Source organism: Mustela erminea, chromosome 12, assembly GCF_009829155.1.
Source record: "Mustela erminea isolate mMusErm1 chromosome 12, mMusErm1.Pri, whole genome shotgun sequence".
Classification (NCBI taxonomy): Eukaryota; Metazoa; Chordata; class Mammalia; order Carnivora; family Mustelidae; genus Mustela; species Mustela erminea.
In genome coordinates, this window is record NC_045625.1 from 8,144,334 (window position 1) to 8,170,429 (window position 26,096).

The 26,096-nt window shown below is 46.5% G+C and overlaps 1 protein-coding gene and 1 long non-coding RNA gene across 15 annotated transcripts in view; one reads left to right on the plus strand and one right to left on the minus strand.

Moving 5' to 3' along the window:
• RALGPS1 (Ral GEF with PH domain and SH3 binding motif 1) overlaps positions 1 to 26,096 on the minus strand; it is a 273,366-nt gene that overhangs the window by 134,795 nt on the left and 112,475 nt on the right. For all 14 annotated transcript variants that reach the window (XM_032308501.1, XM_032308499.1, XM_032308496.1 and 11 more), the window contains one exon: positions 14,500 to 14,626. In XM_032308501.1, the coding sequence (XP_032164392.1) occupies positions 14,500 to 14,626 (127 nt within the window). The remainder of the gene's footprint in view (positions 1 to 14,499; positions 14,627 to 26,096) is intronic.
• Positions 57 to 4,290, plus strand: LOC116570892. Its single transcript, XR_004277594.1, has 3 exons — positions 57 to 697; positions 3,254 to 3,356; positions 3,991 to 4,290. It is a non-coding gene; the product is annotated as an uncharacterized LOC116570892 (long non-coding RNA).

The window sequence follows — 26,096 nt, forward strand, 5'->3', positions numbered from 1 at the left end:
TTATGGACACTGGGGAGGGCATGTGCTATGGGGAGTGCTGTGAAAGTGTAAGACTGAGGATTCACAGACCTGTACCCCTGAAGTAAATAATACATTACATATTAAGAAAAAAAGAAAAATACAGGATTAATATTCCTGCCATACCACGTACTCTCTCAAATTAGGAAAAAAGATACAAACGCCGTGATAGAAAACTTTGTAAAGTATACAAACACATTAGAGTATAAAAGGCCAGTAAACGAGACGCCAATCTCAGTAATAACCAGAGAGGGACATTAAATCAAGCACAAACCATCACATGGTGCCTATCAGATGGGAAAGATGAAAGAACCTCCATGTTGACAAGCGAATGGAGAAATACGTTCTCTGTGTGCGCAAGCACAAGTTGATTCAGTCTATTTAAAGAGCAACTTGGCAATGTGGGCACCAAATATGGACATTTGTGTGCAGCAAAATTTAAAAAATCTTATACCTTTGGACCCAGCAATCCCTCTTTTCAGTGGTCAAGAAATACTGCCACACGAGAGCTGTTTTCAGGAGAGATGCAGCTGGGGAGAGATGGATGTTTACTACAGCCTACTATGTGTTTGGACTTGGACTTCGTGTTTTCTAATGTAACCCACAGGCAGCCCTGTGAAGAAGGGACTGTTCTCACTTCATAAGAGAGGACAAAAGGAGGCTCACAGTCAGACTGCTGGTAAGAATGCTCTAGTACTGGGGGGCCCGTGTGGCTCGGTCGTTAAGTGTCCGCCTTCACCTTGGGTCATGATCCCAGGGTCCTGGGATCGAGTGGAGCCCTGTGTTGGGCTCCCTGAACAGTGGGAAGCCTGCTTCTTCCTCTCCCACTCCCCCTGCTTGTGTTCTCTCTCTCACTTCCTCTCTGTCAAATAAATAAATAAAAACCTTTAAAAAATAATAAATCCGAATGCTCTAGCAGCAGTTAATCAGGAAGGTGCTAGGTATCGGCACTAAGTAAGAGTTCGTAACTGCCTTCTCCCAAACCTCTAGCCAGTTGTTGTTGGGGTCATCAGCTGTTGTACACTCTTTGGTGAGACTATCTTGACCTGGGCCCACATGACAGCCAGGCCTCCTCACACACCTCAAGTGCAATGTCCAGGACACAAGGATTGATGGTAAAGGAAAACAGGGTCTATCCAGCCTTACTGGTCACAGTCTTAGATCCAAAACCCAAAGCAGAGTTCTGGAAAGCCATGTTGGACAATGCAGAGTAATCCCTTTTCTAAACTAGTTGGGACCCAAACAAAAGCAGGCCATGCTACCAGCTGTTTCTCCCAATCCCCACCCCAAAACCCAACCCTGTTAAAGCACACGCCGGCTATATGGAAGGAGAGAAAAAAATAAACCCATCAGACATGCGGAACTAGTTCTCCTTGGTGGGAAATGGGGGTATGACCAGCAGTGTCAAAGAAGAGAATGGTGGGGGCTCAAGTGCCAGACGCCTTAGTGCCTGGTGTGTGGCTCCACCAGCCAACAAACACAGAAGTCTACCCAGCTCAGACCAACACGCCTCCCTTCTCTCCCATTCCAGCCAGTGGCCCTTTAAGGCCTGCAGTCGCAGGAGCCCTACTGTCGCTAAGGCCTCCATGGTGAATGTACCCACAGACCACAAGGAAGTCGGCAAAACCCAGACTTTCTCCTACCCCAGCCAAGCCCCCACATTCCAGTTTGGGCCAGTACCTAGGTCACTGGGGGCCACTGACCTGGGCTTATGAAGAGAACATACCCTTGTGGGGCAGGCAAGGGTATGGTCTCCTGGGAAGCGGAGGGCAGCAGGGAGCATGGCAGGATAGAGGCGGTACGGGAGGCCCAGGCGCCCAGAAAGGAGCTGTAAGTGGTGTGTGGATGTGAAGTATCCCCCATCACGGCAGCTGAGTCCGAGGTGCCCAGAAGGGAAACTGTCCCCCTGCCGCTGCCGCTACCGAGCATGGGTGCCTGAGCACCTGGCACACCTACCATATCGGCCACGTGGGATGGGCCTTGACCCCTCCCTCTTCCTTCTCCCCTGGTCCAACCCCAAGGCTCACAAACCTCGGCGGGCAAGCGGGAGGCAAGAGGGGTGCGGGATCTGGTGACAGCACTGAATGCGAGCCCGCCCCCACCCCAGGTCTCTGAGCCCGGTCGGGCTCTCCAAGCCCAGTGATGGCTACACTGGACTGTCTGCGGTGGCCGCGTGGTTAGAACAGACGTGGCTTTTTCATGCCTGACAGCAGAAAGATGAAGGGGCTTGCTAGGTTTTCAGCACCATCTGGGAAAAGAGCTAGTGCACAGGGCAGGCTGGAAAGGACACTGGGGAGAAAAGTAAGTTGGTTTCTTCTTCCACCTGACTGAGTCCAGCTCATTTAAAAAGCTTGTTACATAAGGACACGGGGTATCTCCCAGAGTCCATGAGCAGGGACGCAGCTGGGCCTCACGAGGGCCAGAAACCAGAAACTGCCTGGAAAGCCGTCAGGAGGCAAGGCAGCAGCTTTCTTTCCCATCTTCTCCCCCTTCTTTTCCTGTTCCCTTGCTTGCAGGTCTCTCTGTTTCTCATTGTACATCCATCTGCTTTTCCCAGTAAGGAATTCCTGAGCTCACATGTCCTCCTGGTCTGAGTGCCAGCAAAGACTTACAAGCACCCTCCCTTCCAGTACTCACTCCCGGCCAGAGGCTCCGACGGGCCGCTCAGGCTGGGTGTCCACCTCAATCCTATCAGCTCCGGCTAGGATGAGTGCTGCTGCTGGAGTTTAGTGCTGCGGGGGACAGGCAGGGGTGGTTCCCAGGGTCCTAGAGAAAGGGGGTCTCAGCCTAGATCTATATCCAAGAAGGCATCTACTTTAGCTGCTGCCCACCTCCTTCCTCTCTGCGGACCGCACTTTGCTGGCTGGTGGAGTCTGTCCCGCTACCCATGAGACGGTGTCTGCTCTTCAGCACTTCCTCCTGCCTGCTCCTGCTCTGCCCCACAAAGCACATCCAACCCTGCCAGGCCCTGCTGGGTCATTCACTGGGACACGTGGCTAGACCCGGATGGGCTCTTCCTGTCCTTCCTGGATTCGCTGAGTTTCTCATTAGTCTCCGTGGATACAGGAGGCCACAAGGTCCCCACTGCTGGAGTCCTCCTGGCAGTATTCTGCTCTAGATTAGACTCATGCCATCTACCATCCACAGAGGCTCTGTGTGCCAGGCACCATGCGTGTCTCTTTAAATCTCATAACGACCTATGAGGTGGGCGTCCTAATTATATTTCCTGTGACAGAACAGAAATCAAGGCTCGGAGATGTAAGTGACTTGCCCAAGAACACACAGCCTGAGCCGCTCGGGATTTGCACTCCTGCTTCTGCAGCATTAAATCACTGCTTGTGAGTAGTGGGCAGAATGAAACAACTAAGAGCCCTCTCTCACCCTGTGACCACCCCCTACATATCTGAGAAGCGTGGTGGCGGCCCGCCCAGAGCAGCAGTTTTGTGAGCGAGCCCAGCACCCCGTGTGTGCAGAAGGAGCTGGAGGGACAGTAGGTCCCCAGATGTCAGGAAGCCAGTCCAGAGCTATCTACCAGGGTTTTGTCAGGGCTAAAGGCTGGGCCTGGCCCGTCTTACTTCCACTTATCCTCCAACTGACTGACTCAGCCCCATACTTTGGCCATCCCAGTGCTCCCTTGTGTGCCAGTACTGGCTGGCCCGAGCCCTGGGCCACATCATCCGGTAGCTGGCTCCATGTCTGCCATCTCCATGCCTTCAGGCCCGGGGCTTCCTCACCTTGTCTCAGGTCCAGAGGCAAGCCTGACCCAGCCCGCATCTGGAAGTCTGCCACTTGAGGACAAAATGCCTTGGTACCAACCATCACCAAGACTTTTGAGTATCTCTGTCCCGCCTGACATGCGGAAGCCTGGGGCAGCCCCGCCACACATGGCAACCCGGACACAGATAATCCCTGTCCTCTGTGCGGCCATTCCAAAGCACTTCCACATGTGGCAATTCCTTTCCTCGTCCTCAGTGTTCCAGAAATTCTCGGCAGGCGAGGAAAGGCACACCAGTGATGAGGTTCTCCATCGCACTTCCCGTCGCAGGGAGAGCACAGAAGGCACCCGCCCGCTCGTCCGTCGGCACACGGATGCACGAGCCAGCATGCAATCAGTCCCAGCTCAGCCAACCACCCATGCGCCTGCCACAGGTGCCACGGAGCCACTGGACAGAAGGAAGAAGTTCTGTATGTGCAGCCACCAAACAACATTTGTGACTCTTTGCATGGAACAAAATATAAGGTACAAAACAAAAATGAATAAAATGTCCCCATTTTGGTTAAAAAGTGAAATATTATTTGCATCCTTCCCCTGCCCCGCACACACACACACATGCACATATGTTAGTGTATGGGGATTAAAATGTCTGGAAGGATACACTCCGATCGTTAATTGTGGTTGCTTTGGGGAAGTAGGTGAGGAAGAAGGGGTTTCTGCTTCTTACTTCACAGACTTCTTTTTAGTAAGAGTTTCACAACAAACGTGTTACTTTTATCATCTCAGAAGTTTCTAAGGGAATGAGTGGCACTGAAGGCCCCTCCCCAGCGCAGCTCTCAGGGTGGCCACACAGAACAGCTGTCTTCCAGTTTCCTGAGCAGGCATTCCTGGACCTCTGAAGGTCTGCACACATTACCCTCTAAAGCCCAACATACACCTGAGTAGGGAACTAAAGCCTTTCATGGGGTAACTTTCCAGGCCCTTTTCAGGCACCCTTCTTCCTTACAGAACTGCAAGAATTCATTACCTCTCAAAGTGGCAACCACCCCTGGTCCTATAGAATTTCATCCCCTCAACATTAGCTTCTGAGACAGACCTAGAACTTTTGCTGCCCTAAAGATTACTCTTATGGTCTTTCATGTGCTCAGTTTTACAGCTGGGGTAACTAAATAGTAAGTGTGGGGTAGTGATCAAGGTTGTGAGGTGTGTTAGTTACCCATTGCTATGTGACAGATTACCCCCAAACTTAGTAGCTTCCTCATGTCTTACTTTACAGGTTCCCTGGGTCAGGGAGTAGGGGACATCTCAGCTGGGCGCCTCGCTCAAGGAGTCTCAGTTTTCAGTGAAGCCATGGGCTGAGGCTGTGGTCTCATCCGAAAGCTCCACCGAGGGGGACTCTGTTGCCAAACTCACTCACCTGGTGGCTGACAGGGCTCAAACCCTTGACGGGGGCACTGATGAGCACGAGGCAGCTGGATTCCCCCAGAATCCAAGGGATAGGAAGAGATCCAAGAGACAGACAGCAAGAGCAAGCCCCTCACACTGAAGGCATGGTCTTTTGGTAATCTGATCTCAGATATCCCTGAGGACATAATGAATGTCTCATTATTTCTGTCACATTCTGTTTGTTAGGAACAAGTCAGTATGTTCTGCCCATGTTCAAGGGGAAGGGATTACACAAGGACAGGAACACTGGGGTTCAGGGAGAACTGGGGCCATCTTACAAGCTATCGACCACTCAGAATCTTTCAGGTTCTCTGTGTCAGTTGTCTTAACTCTCCCTTCAAACCAGCAAGGAGATGTACAAGGCACCAGGTTAGTCCTGAGGACAGAGAAACTCACTAGCCCTTCTTCCACCACCAACATCTGTCTTGCTTAGGGCTTGCTGACCTGGGGGAGGTGACCCTCAGTCCCCCATCTCAAGCCTCCACTCCACACAGGACGGTCTCCAGAGCCGCTCCTTCTCAGTCCACTGTCTAGGTTTCCCCAGAGCTTGAAGGTCTTTTACAGGGACATGCAGCATATTCTTGAGGTTTCTGGCTGGGCACTGGGTCAGAATGGGCTGGGCACTGGTCTCACCACTAGGAAGTGGCACCGCAAAGTGGTGAGACCTTTAACATGAGTCCCATTTGGCCTCTGCAGCTGTGAAATAAGTAAAAAACAGTGCATCCCTCAGAGCATCGGGAGGATTAAACGAGATTAATTCTCATAAAATGCTCAGTGCAGTGCCAGTCACGTGGGAGAGAATAACCAAGGAGTTGTCATTATTACTATCATGAGCTTCTGGTTGGAAATCCGGAGACAAAAGGTCAAAGCAAAGCAGTCATCCTGATGAGGACATGGATTCCTGCTGTGAAAACACTTTCTCTTGCACAAAGTGGGCTGTGCTCTCACCTCCTTTTGGGGACCAGATACAACTTCTTGATGCAGAGAAATACAGATTACAAGTCCCCCCTGTGCCCCGGAAGGGGCACAGGTGACAAGGTGACAAGGTGCTCTGGGCAGCAGAGCAAACGTCTCCCCAACATGCTTTCCTCCTGCACTATTTCTCTCCATGGAGACAGAGGCACTAGATGGACGATGTGTGAGTTAAGGCTGGGTGGAGCCCCAGCCAGAGCACGAGACGCTGAGTTGCACTTGCTGTCCGCCTGGCATATGACACTGGCTAAGTCATAAATCAAACTGTGGCTTTTCTCACTCACAAAATAGGGGTTTTAATAAGATCCACTGGCTTTTTGTAAAAATGGAACATGACTGTGAAGTTCCAGGGAAATATGAATTTTAAGGTAACATATCTTCAGACTGCAAAAGTAAAGGCAAAATTCTCTTCTAGAAGGGAGAGATTTAAGACAACAGGCAGCTGTCCACTCTACAAAATAATGGGAAAGGTTTCCTTCATTTGGGATGCTAGTTGTCTTTGCAATTCTTCTATTGACTCAGAAGCATGTCTGATATGAATCAGAGGCCAGCTCTTCCCTGCCTGCTGGGCCTCAGAGAGGATGGATGTCTCCGTATGAGGACACGGAAGCTTGATCGAGGGCTCTCCTTGGCTAGAAAAGGGAGGGCAACAAGGTTGGCACTGAAGCATGTGGCCATCAGGCAAAGAGGAGAAAGGGCATGGCCCAGGAGCTCTAGGAGCAGGCGTTCTAGAAAGCAAGCTTAAGCTTTTCTCTGTGGCACTGACAACCCCTGATCCATCCCAAACTGTGCTTCCCTAGGGGAGGAAGGAGGAGCCTGGCTCCACATAGGTCCAGCTGCAAGGACAGGGTAGGAAAGGCAGAGATGCTGGAGGGAGGGATCAGAGGTTTGGATCCAGGCAGCCCGCTGAGGCACCATGCAACCACCAGGATGATCTGTGGAACAAATGAGTATTCCTTGGGGATCCTTAGACACACATGGAGGGGAGAACTGAAAACAAAAAAGTCTGGATTTCCTGCATGTGGAATGGAAAGTTTTCAGCTGGGCATTAAAGGAAAGGATTACCCTTAATGCTGGCGAACCTGGGGACAGCTGGATAACGATGTAGTCACCCCCAAACTGGGAGCCCGTGGCCTTGGTCCTGGGGTGCTGGTGGCCACACTGATCCATGTTCTGGGAAGCAGAGGTGTTGCTGGCATCAGCGCCCCCCGCCCCAGTGCCACCTGCCTTCTGCGGGTAGCGGGAGAGAGCACCATGCTTGCCCTCCGTCTCCACTGTAAGGAGGCCACAGCTCAGTGGATTTTTTGAGCTCATGTGGATTCTCAAAGTCAAAGCACAGGGAAATGCCATTTGTCTCCATCGGGTGTAAGGGATGTGCTCACTGACAACTGTTTCATGTCTTTCCAAGGCTCTGCTCTAAAATGAACTGTTTCTGGGGGCGCCTGGGCAGCTCAGTCAGTGAAGTGTCGGGCTTTTAATTCTGGCTCAAGTCACAGTCTCAGGGTCCTGGGATCGAGCCTCACGTCAGGCTCCATGCTCAGCACAGAGTCTGCTTAAGATCCTCTCCCTCTGCCCCTCTTCCCCCTCCTCGCACACGTACACGCTCTCTCTCTCTCTCAAAAATAAAATAATAAAATGAAACGAAATGAAATAATAAAGGCTTTCTTTCCCTCTCCCTCTAGCCATTCTGAAGTACAGTGATGAAGCATGGGCTCCTGCACGGTCCCCTACCTGGGCTTCCCTCCTCCAGCCTGACCTCCTCAAAGGTACTCACATGCTGCAGGCCAGGCAGCGTGTGTTAAATGCAAGTCCTCTCTTGGCCATGCCCCTGCTTTGAGCCCTCCATGGTTTCCCACTGCTCTTAGGGGGATTAGGGGCCTAAACTCCCCACTCACAGTGTCTGGGCCCCAGGCGATCTCACCCCCTGCCTTCCACTCCCGGCTTCTCACAATACCCTCCCCCTCATTCCCTACTCTCCAGCCAGTTTTTCCAACAAACATGTTTTTCCCCACTCGGGGCTCTTGCACAAGCTGTTGTCTCTGTCTGGCTGCTCACCTCCCACCTCCTCACCCGGCTTATTCATCCTTCAGGGCTTTGCTCCAGAAAACCCTCCCTGGTCCCCCAGACTGGGTCAGGGCCCCTTTATCTGCTCCTTTGCCTTTCCCTTCATAATGCTCAGCTTACTTTCAGTTTCTTGTTCACTGCCAGTGACCAGACCTGGGCTGTGAGCAACCCCAGAGCAGAAAGTGTGTCGGTCTCGTCCACTCCCTAACAAGAGTGCTCACCCGTCATTCGGCGGCAGGCTCCAAGAACACCCCATCTCGCTGCGGGCTGGCACATGCTGTCCTCCGACTCCGAGTGTGAGCCCCTCACTCACCCTGCTGTTCTGGGGGCTTTGGGGCCTCAGCACAAACACTTCTTTTTGAAAGTCCTTTTAGGCCCGTTTGTTCTCTACTCAGAAACAACTTACCTTTTCTTTAAACCGCATAGTTGAAAATAAAGGCTTCCTTTATCTATGGCAGTGTTTGCTTGTCTGAAGGAATGCCTTAGGTTCTAGAAATTTCCTTCATATATCAAAAGTCTGGGTACATTTACAAAGAATGTCTAAATGTTTTCTTATAATTCAGAACTGTCAGAATGCCTAATTTTTGTTCCTTGAGAGATCAGGATTTTCCACACTGCCTAGGGTTACTTTTAGAATCAGCTCTAAACCTTCTAAAAGCCATTACATTCTTCATTTTACATAGCTGTTTCCTGGAGGGGATTATAGGTAGTGAAAACCAAACACCCTCTCAGTCAACAAAGCTGTTTAGAAATAAACAGCGGAGCCCGTTCTCCACAGCTCTCGCCTGCTCGTATTATCCCCACAGTCTGAACTGGATACGAACAAGGAGTTACCATCGGATCAATTTAAATAAGTGACCTATTTCCCACCGCTATTTTTACGCTTTGAAGTAACTGGGAAGAAACCTTTTCAGACAGCCTTATTTTTAAAATGTAGTAAGTTTTTCCCTCACTGTTTTAAAAATTATGTTTCACAAGAAACAGTGCAAGCAAGTGTAGCCAACTGGCCCTAAAATTTGCATGCGAAGGGGCTGGACGACACACACACACACGGTTACTAACACTGGCCAGTGCTACGCGAGGGCACCTCTACTGGGAGTGAGGGGCACACGAGTGAACAGAACTGAACAGTCCCAGGAAACCAGATAGCATAGAACGCTCCACAGACGTTTAAGAGAATCGTTACAAAAATAAACCCCGCTGCTGCCGTGAGAGGCAAGTCTCCGCCGGGGAGCGGCCATCCGTCCGAGGTCTCTAGCAGCGGAGGCAGCAAAGCAGGAAATATCAGGAACCGACCTGAAGTCTCTCCCAGAGAATAACTCCCTCTCCCCGAGGGAAAGACCTACAGGGAGGACTCTGCCAAGGGAAAAAGAAATGGTTTCAGACATTTTTTCCCATATTGTACTTTCCAGGAATTATGTAACTATTCCTCCTTCGATAAACGAATCCAGCCCTGGGACAGGATGGGTTTCCAGGAGGAAGCAGTACTGTAACCACAGTGGACGTGGGCAGGGTCTGCCCACGGTGGTCAGATGGGCAGGCAGGGCCCCAACTGCTCTCAGGACGATGGGCCCACAAAGCCTCAGAATGGCATCTTGCCTCCTTCTTTTTAAGGAAATTGTGGCACCCCCCCATGGAAAACCCTCACATACAATCCCGAGAACAGAAAGCATGTTGGCAACACCTCCTGTTCTCTCCCTCTTGCTGGTGTGTGTCAGGAATCGTTTTCTGTATGAGCGTGAGAAATGCAGCCCGACTGTCTGAGGGGGGAGGGAAATTGCCGTCAGGCTGGAAGCACAGAGCAGAGCAGCTAAGCTGGACTCTCGGAGGTAGAGGCAGGAGCACTGAGTCACACCGAGGCCTACAGAGCACCTCTGCTACCTAATTCCAGGGAGAGGCCACCGAGATGAGGCCATCGAGGACAAGCCGTGGCTCCAGAAACTCAGGGCTGGCAGAGGCCACATGTCCACTGCAAGTACAGACCTGTCCTGTGGCCTCACGAGAACCATCGGGTGATGCACAAGGGGCCTCTGGCCAGTGGCCTGAGGAGGTGACTCAGACACTTGGTCTGATTACAAGGGACAGAGCTCAGAAGGGGGAGGCAGTGTTAGTCCAGTTTGCCCTCAGAAGCCCAACACACACCGCCCTGCGGTCCAAGAACAGAGAGCGTCACAAGAAAAAGTTAAGACAATTCATCCCACTTCATATAGTGTCTGATGGAGGCCACCTGCAATTCACAAATGGCAGAGGGCAGACAGGTGGTAACTGCAAGGAAGGAATAGGAAAATAATGACCTGCACAGCGGAGGCGGGGCATCAGGAGAGGGCAGTGTCAAGAGCTTAGGGCTTATGGCCAGACCATGTGGGCCAAGTCCACTCTCTAGTTATGTAACCCTAGGCAACCTCTCAGCGCCTGCGTATTCACGCGGCCATTGTCAGTATTCATTGAGACAGTGCTTAAAAAGCCTAGCAGAGTAGCAGAGTGCCAGGCCCAGAGAAAGCAGAGAATAAATGGCAGCTCTCATGACACTCTTAGGAACAGAGAAGAGGCCGTCCCTAACAACCTGGGAGCACCTCTGCTAGTTGAGCCACTGGGCCCACAGTAGGCAACCCTCACCCTAACACTGTCTCATTCCATCCCTCAGCTGATCAGCCTCAGGCAAAGCGGGAATGTGTGAGCTGAGAGCATCAACATGCCCTCCCTCCACGTCACGTAGAAAGACACTGTAGTAAGCCTTAAGAGAAGAATAAGGAAAGAATAAGAAAGCACAAAAAAGTAAGCACAAAATGACATTCGATTCAAAATATGGCATAAGGCTAAAAGTATGTGGAAAGAACTCCTTTACTAAAAGGCAGGATCTCTCATAGTGGACCCAACTAAGTGCAGTTTTCAAGAATCATGCTTAAAGCAACAAAAATATTCAAACCCAAAATATAGTCAACAGTTTATAAAAGGAATGCAAGTGAGAAATAAAACAGAATTCACAGAATTAAAAACAAAGAGGTAAATGAAATTAACAAACAGAACCAAGATCATTTTGTATGGGACACTTCACCAAACATTTACAATTGTTACAAACGTCTATACACTGAGTAATTAAGGCAGAAGCTATCAGAAGTGCAAGGGGAGTCTAACAAATATTTCTGTCCTTGATACACTAAGTTGTCACAAGTTGATCATTTAAACATTCCAATACCATTATAAGGGTAATTTGAGAGGTTTCACCTTCTTTTCCAACACGCATGAAACATTTGCAAAAAAATGATCTTATATTAAACCACAAGACAAATGTCAAACATTTTTTTAAACCTAGAAATCATATATGCCACATGGCCTAAACCCATGTAAAAATATTACAGAGAAGACTATGTTTTTAAAAACCAAATAGCACTGTGACGCATGATAGCCAAAAAGTGAAACAATTCAAATATCCATCCAATAAATCAATAAAATGCGGTGTTTCCACACAATGGAATGTTATCTGACAATGCAAAGGAATGAAGTTATAATTCTGCTCCAACATGTATAAACCTTGGACACAAGATAGTAAAGGGAAAAAAGCCAGTCATAAAAGACCACATACTGTGCAATTAAATTTCTATCAAATGTCCAGAATAAGCAAATCTATGGAGACAGAAAGTAGACTGGTGGTTGCCAAGGGCTGGGGTGAGGGCAGAAGAGAGCTGGCCAGAAGGAAAATGGAGTGACGGCTAACGGGTGTGGGGTTTGTCTTAGGGATGATAAAAATGTTGCAAAATTGTGTTGATGGCTGCACAGCTCTGTGAATGGACTGAAAAATCACTGAACTGGACAATCTAAATGGATAGGACATAAATTCTATCCCCATAAAACCATTTGAAAACAAGAAGAAAATTCAAGACCTTAAAAATTAAAACAAAACAAAACAAAACAAAACAAAAAAAAACCCAACCCACTACCTTAACTATTAAGTGGATGAAAGAAAAACTGAAACCATAAGCACAGAACATTTAAAGAATACCACTGAGAACACTGTATCACAAAACATGTAACAGCAATCAGAGCAAAATGTATGCCCTTAACTGTTTTCCAAATTAAAGTGGAGAGAGAAATATTTATACACATGAGTCAATTAACAGAAATAACAAAGCAATGTAAGGAAAACAGGAGAGATGAACTATAAAGGACAAAAGCAGAATTCCATATTTCATCAAATATAAGACATCATTATAAAACACACTGTTATCTTATGTATAACTCAGAAAAAATGCTGCCAATTAAACAACGTCACAATGCTTTGTTTGCCATCAATTAAAAGATGCATCTCAACTTCAGAGGTGCTGACATGTGGAGACAAAAAGCAGATCTTATGATGACAGAATATAGTAAACTAGAAGGTAGAAGGACACCATGACTGATAAATACAAAGTCTAATTCTCTGGAAAGACCAAAAGACACAGCTCTGACAAGCAAATGAAAAAAAGAAAGAGAAAACAAAAATGCAAACTATCAGCAATGCAAAGCAAATACAAGCATCCATACCTGGGAGGCTAAAATATATAAGAGAATACTATATAAAACTATGGTCAAAGAAAACTAAATGAGGAAAAGAACTCTGTGCAAATAATTTTATAAACTTGTGTTAAGAGGACAATTTTCTATGAAAACTAAATTTCCCAAACTGACTTTAGAAGAATTTGAAAATAGGGACGGCTCAGTCAGTTAAGCATCCGACTCTTGATTTCGGCTCAGGTCATGATCTCAGGGTCGTGGGACTGAGCCCCATGTTGGGTTCCACGCAGGGCATGGAACCTCCTTAAGATTCTCCCTCTCCCCCTGCCCGTCCCCCGGCTTTTGCTTTCTCTCTTTCTCTCAAAAAAACAAAAAAAAAAAAAAAAAAAAAAAGGGGTATTAGAAAACAATGTTCAGGGGCACCTGGGTGGCTCAGTGGGTTAAAGCCTCTGCCTTTGGCTCAGGTCATGATCCTGGGATCCTGGGATCAAGCCCCACATTGTGCTCTCTGCTCAGCAGGGAGCCTGCTTCCCCCTCTCTCTCTCTGCCTGTCTCTCCACCTACTTGTGATCTGTCTGTCAAATAAACAAACAAAATCTTAAAAAAAAAAGAAAACAATGTTCATGGAAGACATCTGTAAGCTATAAAAATATACCTCCAAAAAATTAACACTAGATCTCTGAAAATATTAGGGAGCCACTTCTATTAAACCTTAATTTTCCTTATTATTAGTATTATTTTTAGGTCATAAAAAGACATAAATTTTTTTCATGAAATTAGCATTAGCATGAAACCCAAACTACAAGAAGTATTTTTCACCTCTCAAATTGGCAAAGAAAAAAAAAATGAGAGAAAAGAAGAGAAAGGAAAAGAAAAAAACCCCACACAGACGAAAATACACAGTATTTGTTTACCTAGGAAAAACAGATCATTTTATCCCCTTGCAATAAAAATGTAAGTTGCTACAGCCTCTACAGAGAGCATTTTGAAAACATACCAAAAAAGGCAAAATTCTGCATATGTTTTGACCCAATAATCACACTTCTAAGAATTTACTGTAAGGTAATAATCTTAACTATATGCAAGAGGTTTTTGCAGTAAGGATGCTTGCTGCGACATTTTGATAACAAAAATGAAGAATCAACCTAAATGTTAATGTTAGCAAATGCAAGTTTGGCAAACCCATGCAATGGGCTTGAGACATAGTACTGAAATACAAGTAATGACATTAAATGTTCACTGTAAGTATGGATTTTTATATGCACCCAAACAAATGAGAGGATATGATGCAAAACACTGAAAATATCTACAGGGGGTGACAAATGATACTAATTTTCTTCCCCTAATCCCTTACAAGGAAAATGTATTATTTTCTAATCAGAAAAATCAATAATCATTATAATTTTGTTGGTACAAATCTTATAAAATATGTTAATAATGTCCGGAGAACCAGAACAGAGGAAATTTGTGCCTGAGTTCTACTAGCTCACAAGGATGTGGATAAACCAGTAAGTCTTGTGACCCTTCTGATCTGGGGAGGCTGGGGAGGCTGGTGACGACTCATTCACAAGTTACTTATATAAAAGCACCATAGCCCTTGTTTCCAGGTGCTCAGCAAGGTTCCCATCCTTGGGAACTATCAAAGGCCTGTTCTGATCCGAGGACCTCACCAATTACCTTTTTATCCATGGCCCATGCTGCTTCTGGAAATTTCTCAACTAGAAACTGTAAAAACATCTAATTTGGCACTGAGCAGGTTTCTTAATAAATAATAAGCCAATTCAGACTCCTACCTAGATAGGGAATACTGGGAACCATCTTCAGGCTTCGGATATACTCCCGGGTCCGCTTGTAATTATCTTCTTTAGACATCAGGTAGTCCAATTTCTCAAAAGTGGTCTTGTCTTTTCGATTCAAAAGCTGAAGTGAGAAGAAAATATATAGAGTATGAGAGAGAAGAGAAATAAACCAGGGGAAAAAAAAAAAGGCGAGTTGTGCACAAAGACCGAGGGAAACGTCCTAAATGACATGTCTGCGGTGTACCAAGTCCTGGGTACAACTGAAGATTTTAAGAGGCTGTTACATGCAGAGATGAAAAGTTTCATGGCCTCGATTTTGTCACTTGTCATGGAATCTCACATTTGGAAGATATCTTCCAAAGCCACCTAGTCCACAGTTCTAAATGACGCCACGACACCCTGAACGGTAGTTGCCTCCATGGATGCACAGATCCTACAATACCAAGGGGCTCACAGAATGATGCCCATTCCACACAAACGGCTCCCCAGAGTTTCTGCACCACTACATCAGGTCTCTCCCTGCACCCACAGCTTCTAGCTCTTTCCTCAAAAGCTTCACCACTGCCGAAGGCCCCAGGAGATCTGACAGGGTCCCCTCGTGAGTGCGTGTTGTGCCCAGAGGCAGGCCGCCTCTCCCACCCAGGCTCTCCCACATGCCCTGCAGTTGATGGCTGTGTCATGTTTATACTGGTACAGTGTTTTACTCCAGAGAAGCCAAGCTTCTTCTCCACAGGCAGTCATCTGTAGGGAGACGATCCTTTATGACTGAGATAACCACCCAGGGAGGAATGGTCCTTGTAACTGAGGAGGCTTCTTAGAAGGAAGGAATAGAAATCTGAACTCCTGGTTTTCTAGACTGGATGCTAAGGACTCATGTTGTGGTTGTCCTGCAAGTCCCAGGTTAAGACCCAGTACCAGGAAATGGCAAGAAGGCCCCTTAAGTAAAACGGCTTTGAGGAAAGGCGTCTAGGCTGGGAGATTTGGTTTCGCAAGAGGATTTGGGGGTCACTCGGAGAGGGCTGGCTTTGGCACAGCATGTGGCTGACGTTGGGAGCTCCCCTAGCTTTAGCTTCCAGAGCCCAGGGCCTCCGGATTTGAGATCAGCAGCTGACACGGCAGGATACCTGGGGCACTGCTGGTCAGGCCTGATCTCGGGGCCCTGATGGTCCGTGCAAGGAGGTGGGACTTGCAGCGCTGCCACAGCCGTCAGACTAAGCAGGCTGGCATTCAACTGCCCGTCAGGCAGCAGGGAGAAGAGGCACAGTCACTGTCCAGCACAGGGGAAGCAGGCCTTTTGCACCCAAGTAATGCCTTTGGGTTTAGTACAAACACAGTGCAGTTCCTAGGAACTGGGTCTGCAAAGCCCAGACTCAGGCCACGTCTGGTGCATCAGAGAACCCAAACTGTTCCGGGCAGGCCCTGCCCACATCCTTGACCCTCAGCCTCCAGAGTCACAGAAGATGCAGCCGTACGACGGCCCAGCTAAGCAGTGACAGCGTAAGGGCTTCAGGGAAGAGTGGCAAAAGATTTAGCTGAGAAAAAAGGTCCCAGTGCTGAAGAAGTTGGAGAGTGAACCGCAAACTTTTTCCCCCACTGAGAAATTCAGGACATAGGAAAGCAGAAATGCTGCACAGATGTGAGGGGCAACAGCTGCTTAACCGGCTTGCGAATCCGAAGCTGCTACCTGGACTCGTGAACAAATGCACAGGAAATAATAAGACCTCAATTACCAAATTTACCAAAAAAAAAAAAAAAAAAAAACACCACACAATTTGTTTTTGGTACACCATGACGTACGCCTCATCCGGTCTCCACAAAGCCCAGCGACAAAGACGGAGCCAGAAGCAGCAGGTCCAACAGCACAGCGATGAAGGGACCTGTCTGAGAATCCTGGAGGAATACGACTCGACAGAGACGAGGGACGTATATTATAGCAACGCGGTAAGCAAATGAAGACCAAAAATCCAGACAAATAAATTATGGGCAAGGGAAGCATCAAGGAAAGCTCTGCATGGAGAGGAGCATTTGAAATGAACATTTAGGGATGAGAAATTTACTACAGAACAACACACACCCAGATAAGAGCCAGACACTCTGGCGGTGACCTGCCCCACCGTAAGGCTGAGCAGACTCCTCCCTCTGTTGGCCGGGAGGTCATTTCTTTACTAAATGCAACCTAGAACCCCACAGAATTCTTTGGCAATCAGCCATGTTCATGCAACAGTCAAACAATCCCTGTTACCTTCACACCCTGCAGCTGAGCCCCCCAATGTTTCCACCACTGGTTCTCTGGACTCGGCTGGAGGACTGCCCATGTCCCCCACCAGGTCCAGCCTAACTGCCTAGCCCGTCCAGTGCCTCTAAACGTGGTACCGCGTTGGTGATCAGCCTGTCATCTGTGTCCTAGATATGGACAGATGGACAGGACCAGCCAGTATGAGGTTAGAGAGGCCTGTGGGATGTTCCTGAAAATCACCCTAGACATTGACTTCAAACCAACAATTGGGGTTCTTTAGCAGAGTGAGACAACCAAAGACAGCCACATTTGAATGCTTCCTAAAATTAAAACCAGGCTCCTCAGGTCACATCTCCCTCTGTTAACCTTGCCTCTGTAGACATACGTCCTACCAATCCCCTCACCATGTCCCCCCACCCCCGCCAACTACACACATTCACACACACATCCAGAAGGGCTGGATCCGGTTAACGTCACTCGTCTGCTTCATTCTGTGCCCACAAATGAAATTCGGGATGGCATCAGCTTTCTGAGTAGTAGTGCTCAGGATGCCGGAAGACTCAGAACATCTATTTCCCATGCATGTATTTGAAAACTACTTAAGAACTTCCTCTAGCAAAATAAGGGAATAAACCAAATACAGGAAGAGATGGGATACAGGAAACGGTGGATCCAATCAATCCAGGAGTAGTAAATGGAGGCTCTAGGATGACAACAGGCCTTCAGAGTGACTGGCTCACACACTGTCAGCCCTGGAAGAGAAGTCTCCAGAGAAGGAGAAGGCTCAGTAGAAAACCTGCTAGGATGGCATGTTTGTTTGGGGAGGAAACAGATCTGGGTTTTTTTTTTTTAAGATTTTATTTATTTATTTGACAGACAGAGATCACAAGTAGGCAGAGAGGCAGGCAGGGAGAGAGGAGGAAGCAGGCTCCCCCCAACAGAGCAGAGAGCCCAATGCAGGGCTCGATCCCAGGACCCCGGGATCATGACCTGAGCTGAAGGCAGAGACTTTAACCCACTGAGCCACCCAGGTGTCCCAAGATCTATTTATTAGACATAATAAAAAATTAAAATAAAATACTTTAAAGATTTTATATATTATGTAAAAGTCTCATACTATAAAATATGATTCTATATAATAAATAAAATAATCTAAAAACTACATATTTATAATATATAATATATATGTCATTGAACCTTGAACAACGCAGGGGTTAGGTAGCTGACCACCTACACAGTCAAAAATCCTCATGGAACTTTTGACTCCCCCAAACCTTAACTATGAACACTATTGTTGACCAGAAGCCTTACTGACAATATAGTCAATTAATACATATTTTGTGTGTTATATGTATCAGACACTGTTTCCCTACAGTAAAGAAAGCTAGAGAAAAGAAAATATTAAGAAAATCGTGAGGAAGGGAAAATACATAAACAGCACTGGACCGTATTTATTGAAAAAATTCTGTATGTAAGTGGATACATGCAGTTCAAACCCATGATGTTCAAGGGTCAAATGTATTTTATAAAAATCTGATAAAATATACATAATAGTTTATATATGTATATATGTGCATGTGAATCTACCAGATATACCACCCATTATACATCTATCATGTAACATTATATAGTCACTATTATATATTATATATACCATAACACTGTAATAGATACGCTATAATATTCTATTATAATTATGTAACACTGTAATACTGTATTATGTAACATTACATATTTTATCTGGTAGAGAGACGGTAGTTAAAGTAAGATTTTTTTTTTAAGGGAATTAGAAATTCCAGGGAATCAAAATGGTGTTCCAGGAAGAACACGTTACTCATAGTTTACTAGTTGACTCTATAGAGAAGCGTATTTACACACTCCTACTAACTAAAACACTAATATTCCTTTAACAAGAGTGATTTAACTATAGTAACGTGAGTGTTTTGTTTTGTTGTTTTAATTAGGTTCCATGTCCAGTGTGGAGCCCAACCCAGGGCCTGAAATCACAATCCTGAGATGGACCTGAACTGCCATCAAGAGTCAGATGCTTGGAGCGCCTGGGTGGCTCAGTGGGTTAAGCCTCTGCCTTTGGCTCAGGTCATGATTTCAGGGTCCTGGGATTGAGCCCTGCATTGGGCTCTCTGCTCGGCGGGGAGCCTGCTTCCCCCTCTCTCTCTGCCTGCCTGTCTGCCTGTTTGTGATCTCTGTCTGTCAAATAAATAAATAAAATCTTTAAAAAAAAAAAAAAAGAGTCAGATACTTAACCAATGGAGCCACACAAGTGCCCCAGTAACGTGAGTATTTTTGAAGAAAGAAAGAAGGTAGTTCGAGAAAACTAAACCAAAATCCATCATACAAAGAAGTCACCAATTATTACCTAAAGTGAATGGATCAGGAAATTGTAGCAAAAACACATCGGTGGAAATGTGACAGAAAGTACCAGAAAAAAATCACTAAATAACTCTAAGTGGTTGCCTCTGGGGAATGGGATATGGGGGACGGATCAATGAGTCTTAGTTGTTTCGCTAATACTTTCTGTACTTGGTGAATTTTAAAATTAATATGCATGTAGTATGCTGAAAAAATTCTTTTAAGACTTAATTTTTTAAAAGATTTTACTTATTTATTTGACACAGAGAGAGCGCGAGAGAACAGCAGCAGCAGCAGCGAGGGAGAAAAAGAAGCAGGCTCCCCACTGATCAGGGAGCCCAACGTGGGATTCAATCCCAGGACCCTGGGAACATGACCTGAACCAAAGGCAGATGCTTAACCGACTGAACCACCCAGGCGTCCCAAGACTTAATTTTTCAAATGTAGAGTTTGTTTATTCAAAAAATAACCAGGATTTATTCCTGCGTGTTTCAAACTTTTATTACAACTAGAGCCATAAACTGAAAACCTCATACTAATTGAGGGTCCTTGAGATTTCAGACCTTAAGGGAAGCCTCAAGAAGGAGGCACCAAAACTACATACAAGAAAATAAATTACTTGCCTGCCACAGTCAAACAGATACTGAAAGTACTCATGCATAGGAAAAGAGGTAACAAAATAAGATCAAGGGGTGCCTGGGTGGCTCAGGGGGTTAAGCGTCTGCCTTTGGCTCAGGTCATGATCCCAGGGTCCTGGGATCGAGTCCCACATGGGGCTGCCTGCTCAGCAGATAGCCTGCTTCTCCCTCTCCCTCTGCTGCGCCCCCTGCTTGTGCATGCTTGCTCTCTCTCCCATAAATAACTAAAATCTTAAAGAAGGGAAAAGATGGGGCACCTGGGTGGCTCAGTGGGTTAAGCCTCTGCCTTCGGCTCAGGTCATGAGCTCAGGGTCCTGGGATCAAGTCCCGTATCAGGCTCTCTGCTCAGCAGGAATCCTGCTTCCTCTCTCTGCCTGCCTCTCTGTCTACTTGTAATCTCTCTCTCTCTGTCAAATAAATAAATAAATAAATATTTAAAAAAAAAAAGGAAGAGAAAAGAAAAGAAGATAGGATCAAGAGTTTACTTAATACAATAGGCAACTTCACTTCTGGCAAAGCTGAAGCCATGAGGCACCCTGAATTTCTTCCACAATAATTCATAATGACTGGGGTTAACTGTGCAATTAACATGTGTCTCCTTCAGCAAACAGCGAATCCCATGAAGCAAAGAGCAGCCATGCTGGCTGTGTTCACACCGCCACTTCCTGAATCTGGTACAGTTCCCAACGCAGAGAGTACACTGCCTAAGTATTTGTTGAATAAAAGAATGGAAAAACTAACAATGATAACTTAAAACTCCAAATGCTTGGAAAACTTTGAAAACTCCAATAACTCTTGGGTAAAAGAAAAAAATAAAATCCAGAATTATGGACTATCTACAAACCACAAACAATGAGAAACCATATGTTAAGTTATACGATTGAGGCCAAAACTGTACTGAGAGGAAAATGCATGGTTTTAAACTCTTTTCAAGTTAAAACAAGTGAGATTATAAATAAACTAAACATTCAACTCAAGAAGGTAGGAAAATAGGTAGGGAATAAGTAAGGGAAATCGATTAGCAGATAAAATTATAAACTGGTATGTTCCAAAACTTAACTAAATGCCAAGCCTATAGAAATGATAATTAGACCCAAGAACTACTTTTTATACCAACAAAACAGGTAAACCCTCTTTAAAATAGGGCAAAAGCAAAAATATACAAAATTAGGATTGAGAAAGGGTCTGTGACCATAGAGGCAAAGTATACTAAAATTACAAAGTAAAAATCAAGCCCCAGGATAGTGATATTACACAATTTTCATGATGTCAAGTGTCAGCTGCATGGGATAAATGGGAATCATAAACCTCAGGGTCAAAAACCAGGAAGATCACAAATCTTGGTCAAATAGGTTGCTTCTGGAAATTTCCCTTATCACACATGCTCTGAGAATCTGCATGTGGCACTTGCATTTGACTAATGACGAAAACTTCCCTCATCTGGTAAATAGCTCAAATCTGGAAAATGTTTCCGTGGAGGGAAAAAGAAAAAAGTCCCTCCAAATCCTCTTTATGAGGACATTGGTATCTTGTTCCCTCGTCTTGAGAGAAGAACTTTTCCTGATACGTGGAAATGCTTTCCAACAGAGTAACAATTCTTGATATGTGGAAATGCTTCTCAACAAAAAGTCTGTGGCTCTAAATACGTTAAAACTGGCTCAAAATTCTATTTCAATTCCAGTGTCTACTGTTGGTATGGAAAGAATTTTTAGTGCTGTGGGCGCTCTATGGACCAATGGATCGAGCGGAGTGCGGAGTGAATAAGGAGTAAAAGGAGGGCACTTAGAAGTCATTTTTACTTTTTTTGATACAAACTATCAGTTTCTGAAAAATAACTAAGATACAAAGTCCTGTATCTAATGTAAACTATTTGCAATGGAGCCTGTCATAAGTAAGATAAGGGAACCTTGTGACTTGGAAACTTCGGAGGTTTCTGGGCTGCCTATCCCCATTTGTCTGTGACGAAGGCCTTCTGAAACTCTTTATATACAGAAGTTAACTTGTGGAAAATGTAGTCATATCCACAGAAAGGCAAATTATGTATCAAGAAATGCCACTGATTATCACCCTGGGAATGCTAGTTTTGTAGCCATTGAAAAAATTATTTTGGCATTCTGGGATGCCTGGGTGGCTCAGTGGGTTAAGCTTCTGCCTTCAGCTCAGGTCATGATCTCAGGGGCCTGGGATCGAGTCCCACACTGGGCTCTCTGCTCACCAGGGAGCCTGCCTCTCCCTCTTCCTCTGCTTTCCACTCTCCCTGCCTGTGCTCTCTCCCTCTCTCTCAAATAAATAAATAAAAACTTTTTAAAAACTATTTCGCCATTCCTTGTGTAACTATGGAAGTCTAGTACTCTGGATTCCCTTTTGATAATATCTCACTGGTTGTAATATTTTACTAGTTCTCTCACTAATTAACGACTTAAAATCTTTGCAAGTTTTCATTTTATATCTATATGAGTCATGAGTTCACCTTTTTTTTTTTTTAAAGATTTTATTTATTTATTTGACAGAGAGACACAGTGAGAGAGGGAACACAAGCAGGAGTGGGAGAAGGAGAAGCAGGCTTCCCACTGAGCAGGGACGCCCATGCAGGGCTCGATCCCAGGACCTAAGCTCATGGGATCATGACCCGAGCTGAAGGCAGACGGAGGTCTGCCTCGGGGCAGACCTTTGTCTGCCTTCAGACTCACGGAGCGCCTCGGTGGCTCACGACTGAGCCACCGAGGTGCCCCGTGAGTTCACCCTTTAAAAACATTATTCTTGTACAGTTTACATGTACACACACATATATACATACATTAGCATGCATACATACATAATGTATAATCTTAAAGGATAGCTTTTGCCATGTGTTTCCAATAATTTTACTAAATTTTTAAAAATTTTGCTCCTAGTAACTGAGGGAGACATTCTCACAAAGCCCCCGAAGTAGAGCAAGAAGGTTGAGACTCATCCCCAAATGGAAGCTTGCAAAGAGCCCATCCTGGCTCCAGACTTGGTCTGGGTAGGTAAGGAGTCAGGTATCCAATGTGTGTCTCCCTTTGTCCAACCTGCTTGAACAATGAAAAAGGCTAGCCGAGACAGGAAGGGTCAGAAACAATATAAGAGGGCTCTGGAGAGAACGAACTCTGTTATGGGAAAGAGGACCTTCAGAGAGAGGTAGTCATAGAAACAAGTGTCTAAGGATTTCAACCAGCAGAGACAGGGCTGGGGAGGCCCTCAAGGCCAAAAGAGAAAAAAAAAAAAGGCATGAGCAGTGGCCTGAAGGTAGGAATGCACAAGGATGCTCAAGGGAGCTCCAGTTTGGCAGAAATGTTGCTTTGGACAAGACTGGAAAGGTAGATGCCCTCCTATGTCTACTGTGCAGCATTATTCACAACAGCCAAGATATGGAGGCAACCTGAAAGTCCATCAGCAGACAAACAGGTAAGGACAATAAGGTATTATATACAATGGAATATTACGCAGCAATAAAAAGGACGGGGTCATGCCATATGCAACAACATGGGAGGGCCCCCAGGGTACTGTGCCAGGTGAAACAAGTCAGACTGAGAAAGACAACTGCCATATGATTTGACTCAAAAACCAAATGAAGAAACATTTAAGAAACAAAAAGCAGAATCGAACCTATCAATACAGAGAACAAATTAATGGTTGCCAGAGATGACGAGGATGGGGGGTAAGCAACATGGGTGAAGGGGAGTGGGAGATACAGGCTTCTGGTAATGGAATGAGAAAGTCAGGAATAAAAGGCCCAGCATGAGGAAGACAGTTAATGACACTGTGACGGGGTTCCGTGGTGACAGATGGCAGCTATACGGTGATGAGCACAGCATAATGTATAAACTCGTTGAATCGCTACAGTATACACCTGAAACTAATGTAACACTGTGTGTCTGCTACACTCAAATAAAAAAGAATTAATAATTTTAAAAAGACTGGAAAGGGCGTAGAGAGATAGAAACTTGCCACTTGGCAAAGTATGTTTTTAGTCTTGCCATCTGGCAATCACGGACATATCATGACCATTTTGGCTACTTGTTCTACTCTTCTGACACGTCCACTCAACTTGCTACCAGGGCACCAATCACAAGTAGCTAAGCCTGAACAGCAACTACTAATCAAAGGGGGACAGAATGAGCTGACTGTGGCCGTGGATGAACAAAAAAATTCCTTCAGCCAACTCTCGCATCTCTTCCGCACGTGACTCGGGCCTATGTTGCTGGTGGAGGCAGACAATCTACTGCCACGGTGGAAAGGTTCATGATTTGTTTTTTGAGGTCAGGAAGTAGGTGTGAGGTAGGTATGAAACCTTTTGGTACTTGCTGCCATTGCCAAAATGTCTCTACTGTGTCCTCTACACTCTGCTGTAGGCTCTCTACCTGTGTGCACTCTTTAAGCACCACACTCTCCAACACAAGTTTCCCCCCAAAACACCAAGACATACCGATTCTCTTATCCCAGCTCTGCGTCTCCCCTGACTCTCAGGGATCACTGGAGTCCAGGGTTAGGAATCCAAATGATGGCTAAAAACTGGCTGACGATATATGCACTACTATAAAATGGGGGGTGGTGAGTGAAATGTTCAAATGGCAGGTTAAAGAATAGCGTTCACAGGGTTAGATCCGAACTTCCCACTTTGGAGGAGCGGGGGGTGCACAGAGCCCCTAACCAAGCAAGAGGTGGCAGAGTCTGAAAAGCAGTCTTTGAGCAGGAAAGCGAAGACGCTGGAGCTCTTCTGGGCCGATCACTCCAGTGGTGGTGTGAGGGTGGGTCAGAGAGACCAGGAGCACTGACAGCAGCCCGAAGATGGTGACGATCTCAGGTCAGAGATAACCGGGCCTGGTTCACTCAAGAACAGTCAAGAAGAGTCGAAAATAATGCTAAGAGCAGCAGCCACAGCTAATACTCACCCAACACACTTTTGATGTGCCAGACACATTTCTCAGCATTTTTTCATATATTTACTCATTTAATCCTTACCACAGAGGCGGGTCTGAGGCTGAGCCCAGATATCTGATTCAAGAGCCTATGCTCTAACTCTCCATGGGACACTCCCCCTCACTGCTTGGCCTAGGGTCCCCACACAATCTCAGGTCTTGTGTCCTCGGACTCCACAGCTGCCTGAGGTACAGGCTGGGTGACAGTTTGCTATAGGTGACATTTTGTACTCATGCTTTCAGGGGGGTCCCCCAGGCTGGACAGAGACATTCTGATGGGTGACACTTGAGGGGTTCCAGGTTCCTGTGGGTAGCTGAGCTCCAGCCCCCCATGTGCACAGGGCCTGCAACCTAGACAGTCCTCCCACACATGAGAACCCTAGTGCCAGCCGCCAAGCCGAGACACAGCGGTTTCCTTTCAGCTGTGCTCACGGTGCTGCCTCTGAGAGGATGCTTTACTTGTAGTGCATGGTGACTCCCCTCTCTTGGCTGCTGGTTCAGCTGTGCTTCTTGGGTTTTTGATTTGGTTGTATCTTATCTGGCATTTATTTGTGTTTGTGTGATTGGAGCAGGCAGGGGCTTATTCCCCATCAGCTCCGTCTACCATATTGCCTCAGAGTCCAAAACACAATCTGCTAGGAGAGTCTTCTGGCACTCGTGATCACTTCCTGGAAACCAAAGCTTGATTTCAGACATGCCAAGCGTGAGCTGTCAAAGGAACATGCAAGCAGAGGGCTGTGCGGAGCAGGCGTGGGAATGCGGGTCCAGGGCTGCAGAGAGAGTCTGAGCATGAGCGGAGCAGGCTGCCTCTGCTGGGCACGGACGTGCTGGTGAAGCTCTCCATGCCGTGCCGACGGGGCCCCCAGGGATGAGAAGCGGATGAGAGGGCGGGATTTGGGGTCAGAGCCTCACAGAACACTTACATCCAGTGGGCGGGAGCAACGAAAGCAGTCAGGGAGGAGCCCGCTGTCCGAACAGCAAGAAGAGGACTAGGCCAAGGGCAGGAGAGCTTTTGAGAAGGGGGTGATGAAGTGTCCACTGTTGCGGCAATGAAAGGAAGAGGAGGGCGACAATGTCAGCAGAGTTCATGACTGGGACCTTCTGAGAAGCAATGCAGGCGCAGCTATGAGGAACGACAGGGGAGCGATTCACACAAACGTTGGTTTCCTCTGCCCTCCATCTCCTCACCCCCCTCAGCCGTCTTGCCTCCCACCTGAGCCAAGGCTGAGGAAAGCCTGAAAGAGGCAGCCCATGCCTATCACCACCTTCTCAGCAGCATCAGAGGGGGTTCCCTGGGGCACGACATCAGACATGGGGAACAGAGGCACTTCCTGAATAAAAGACTCGAAAGTCCGAAATAGGTGCATGCCACAAATCTGCCTTCTCAGGACGTTTGCAAAGTGGCTG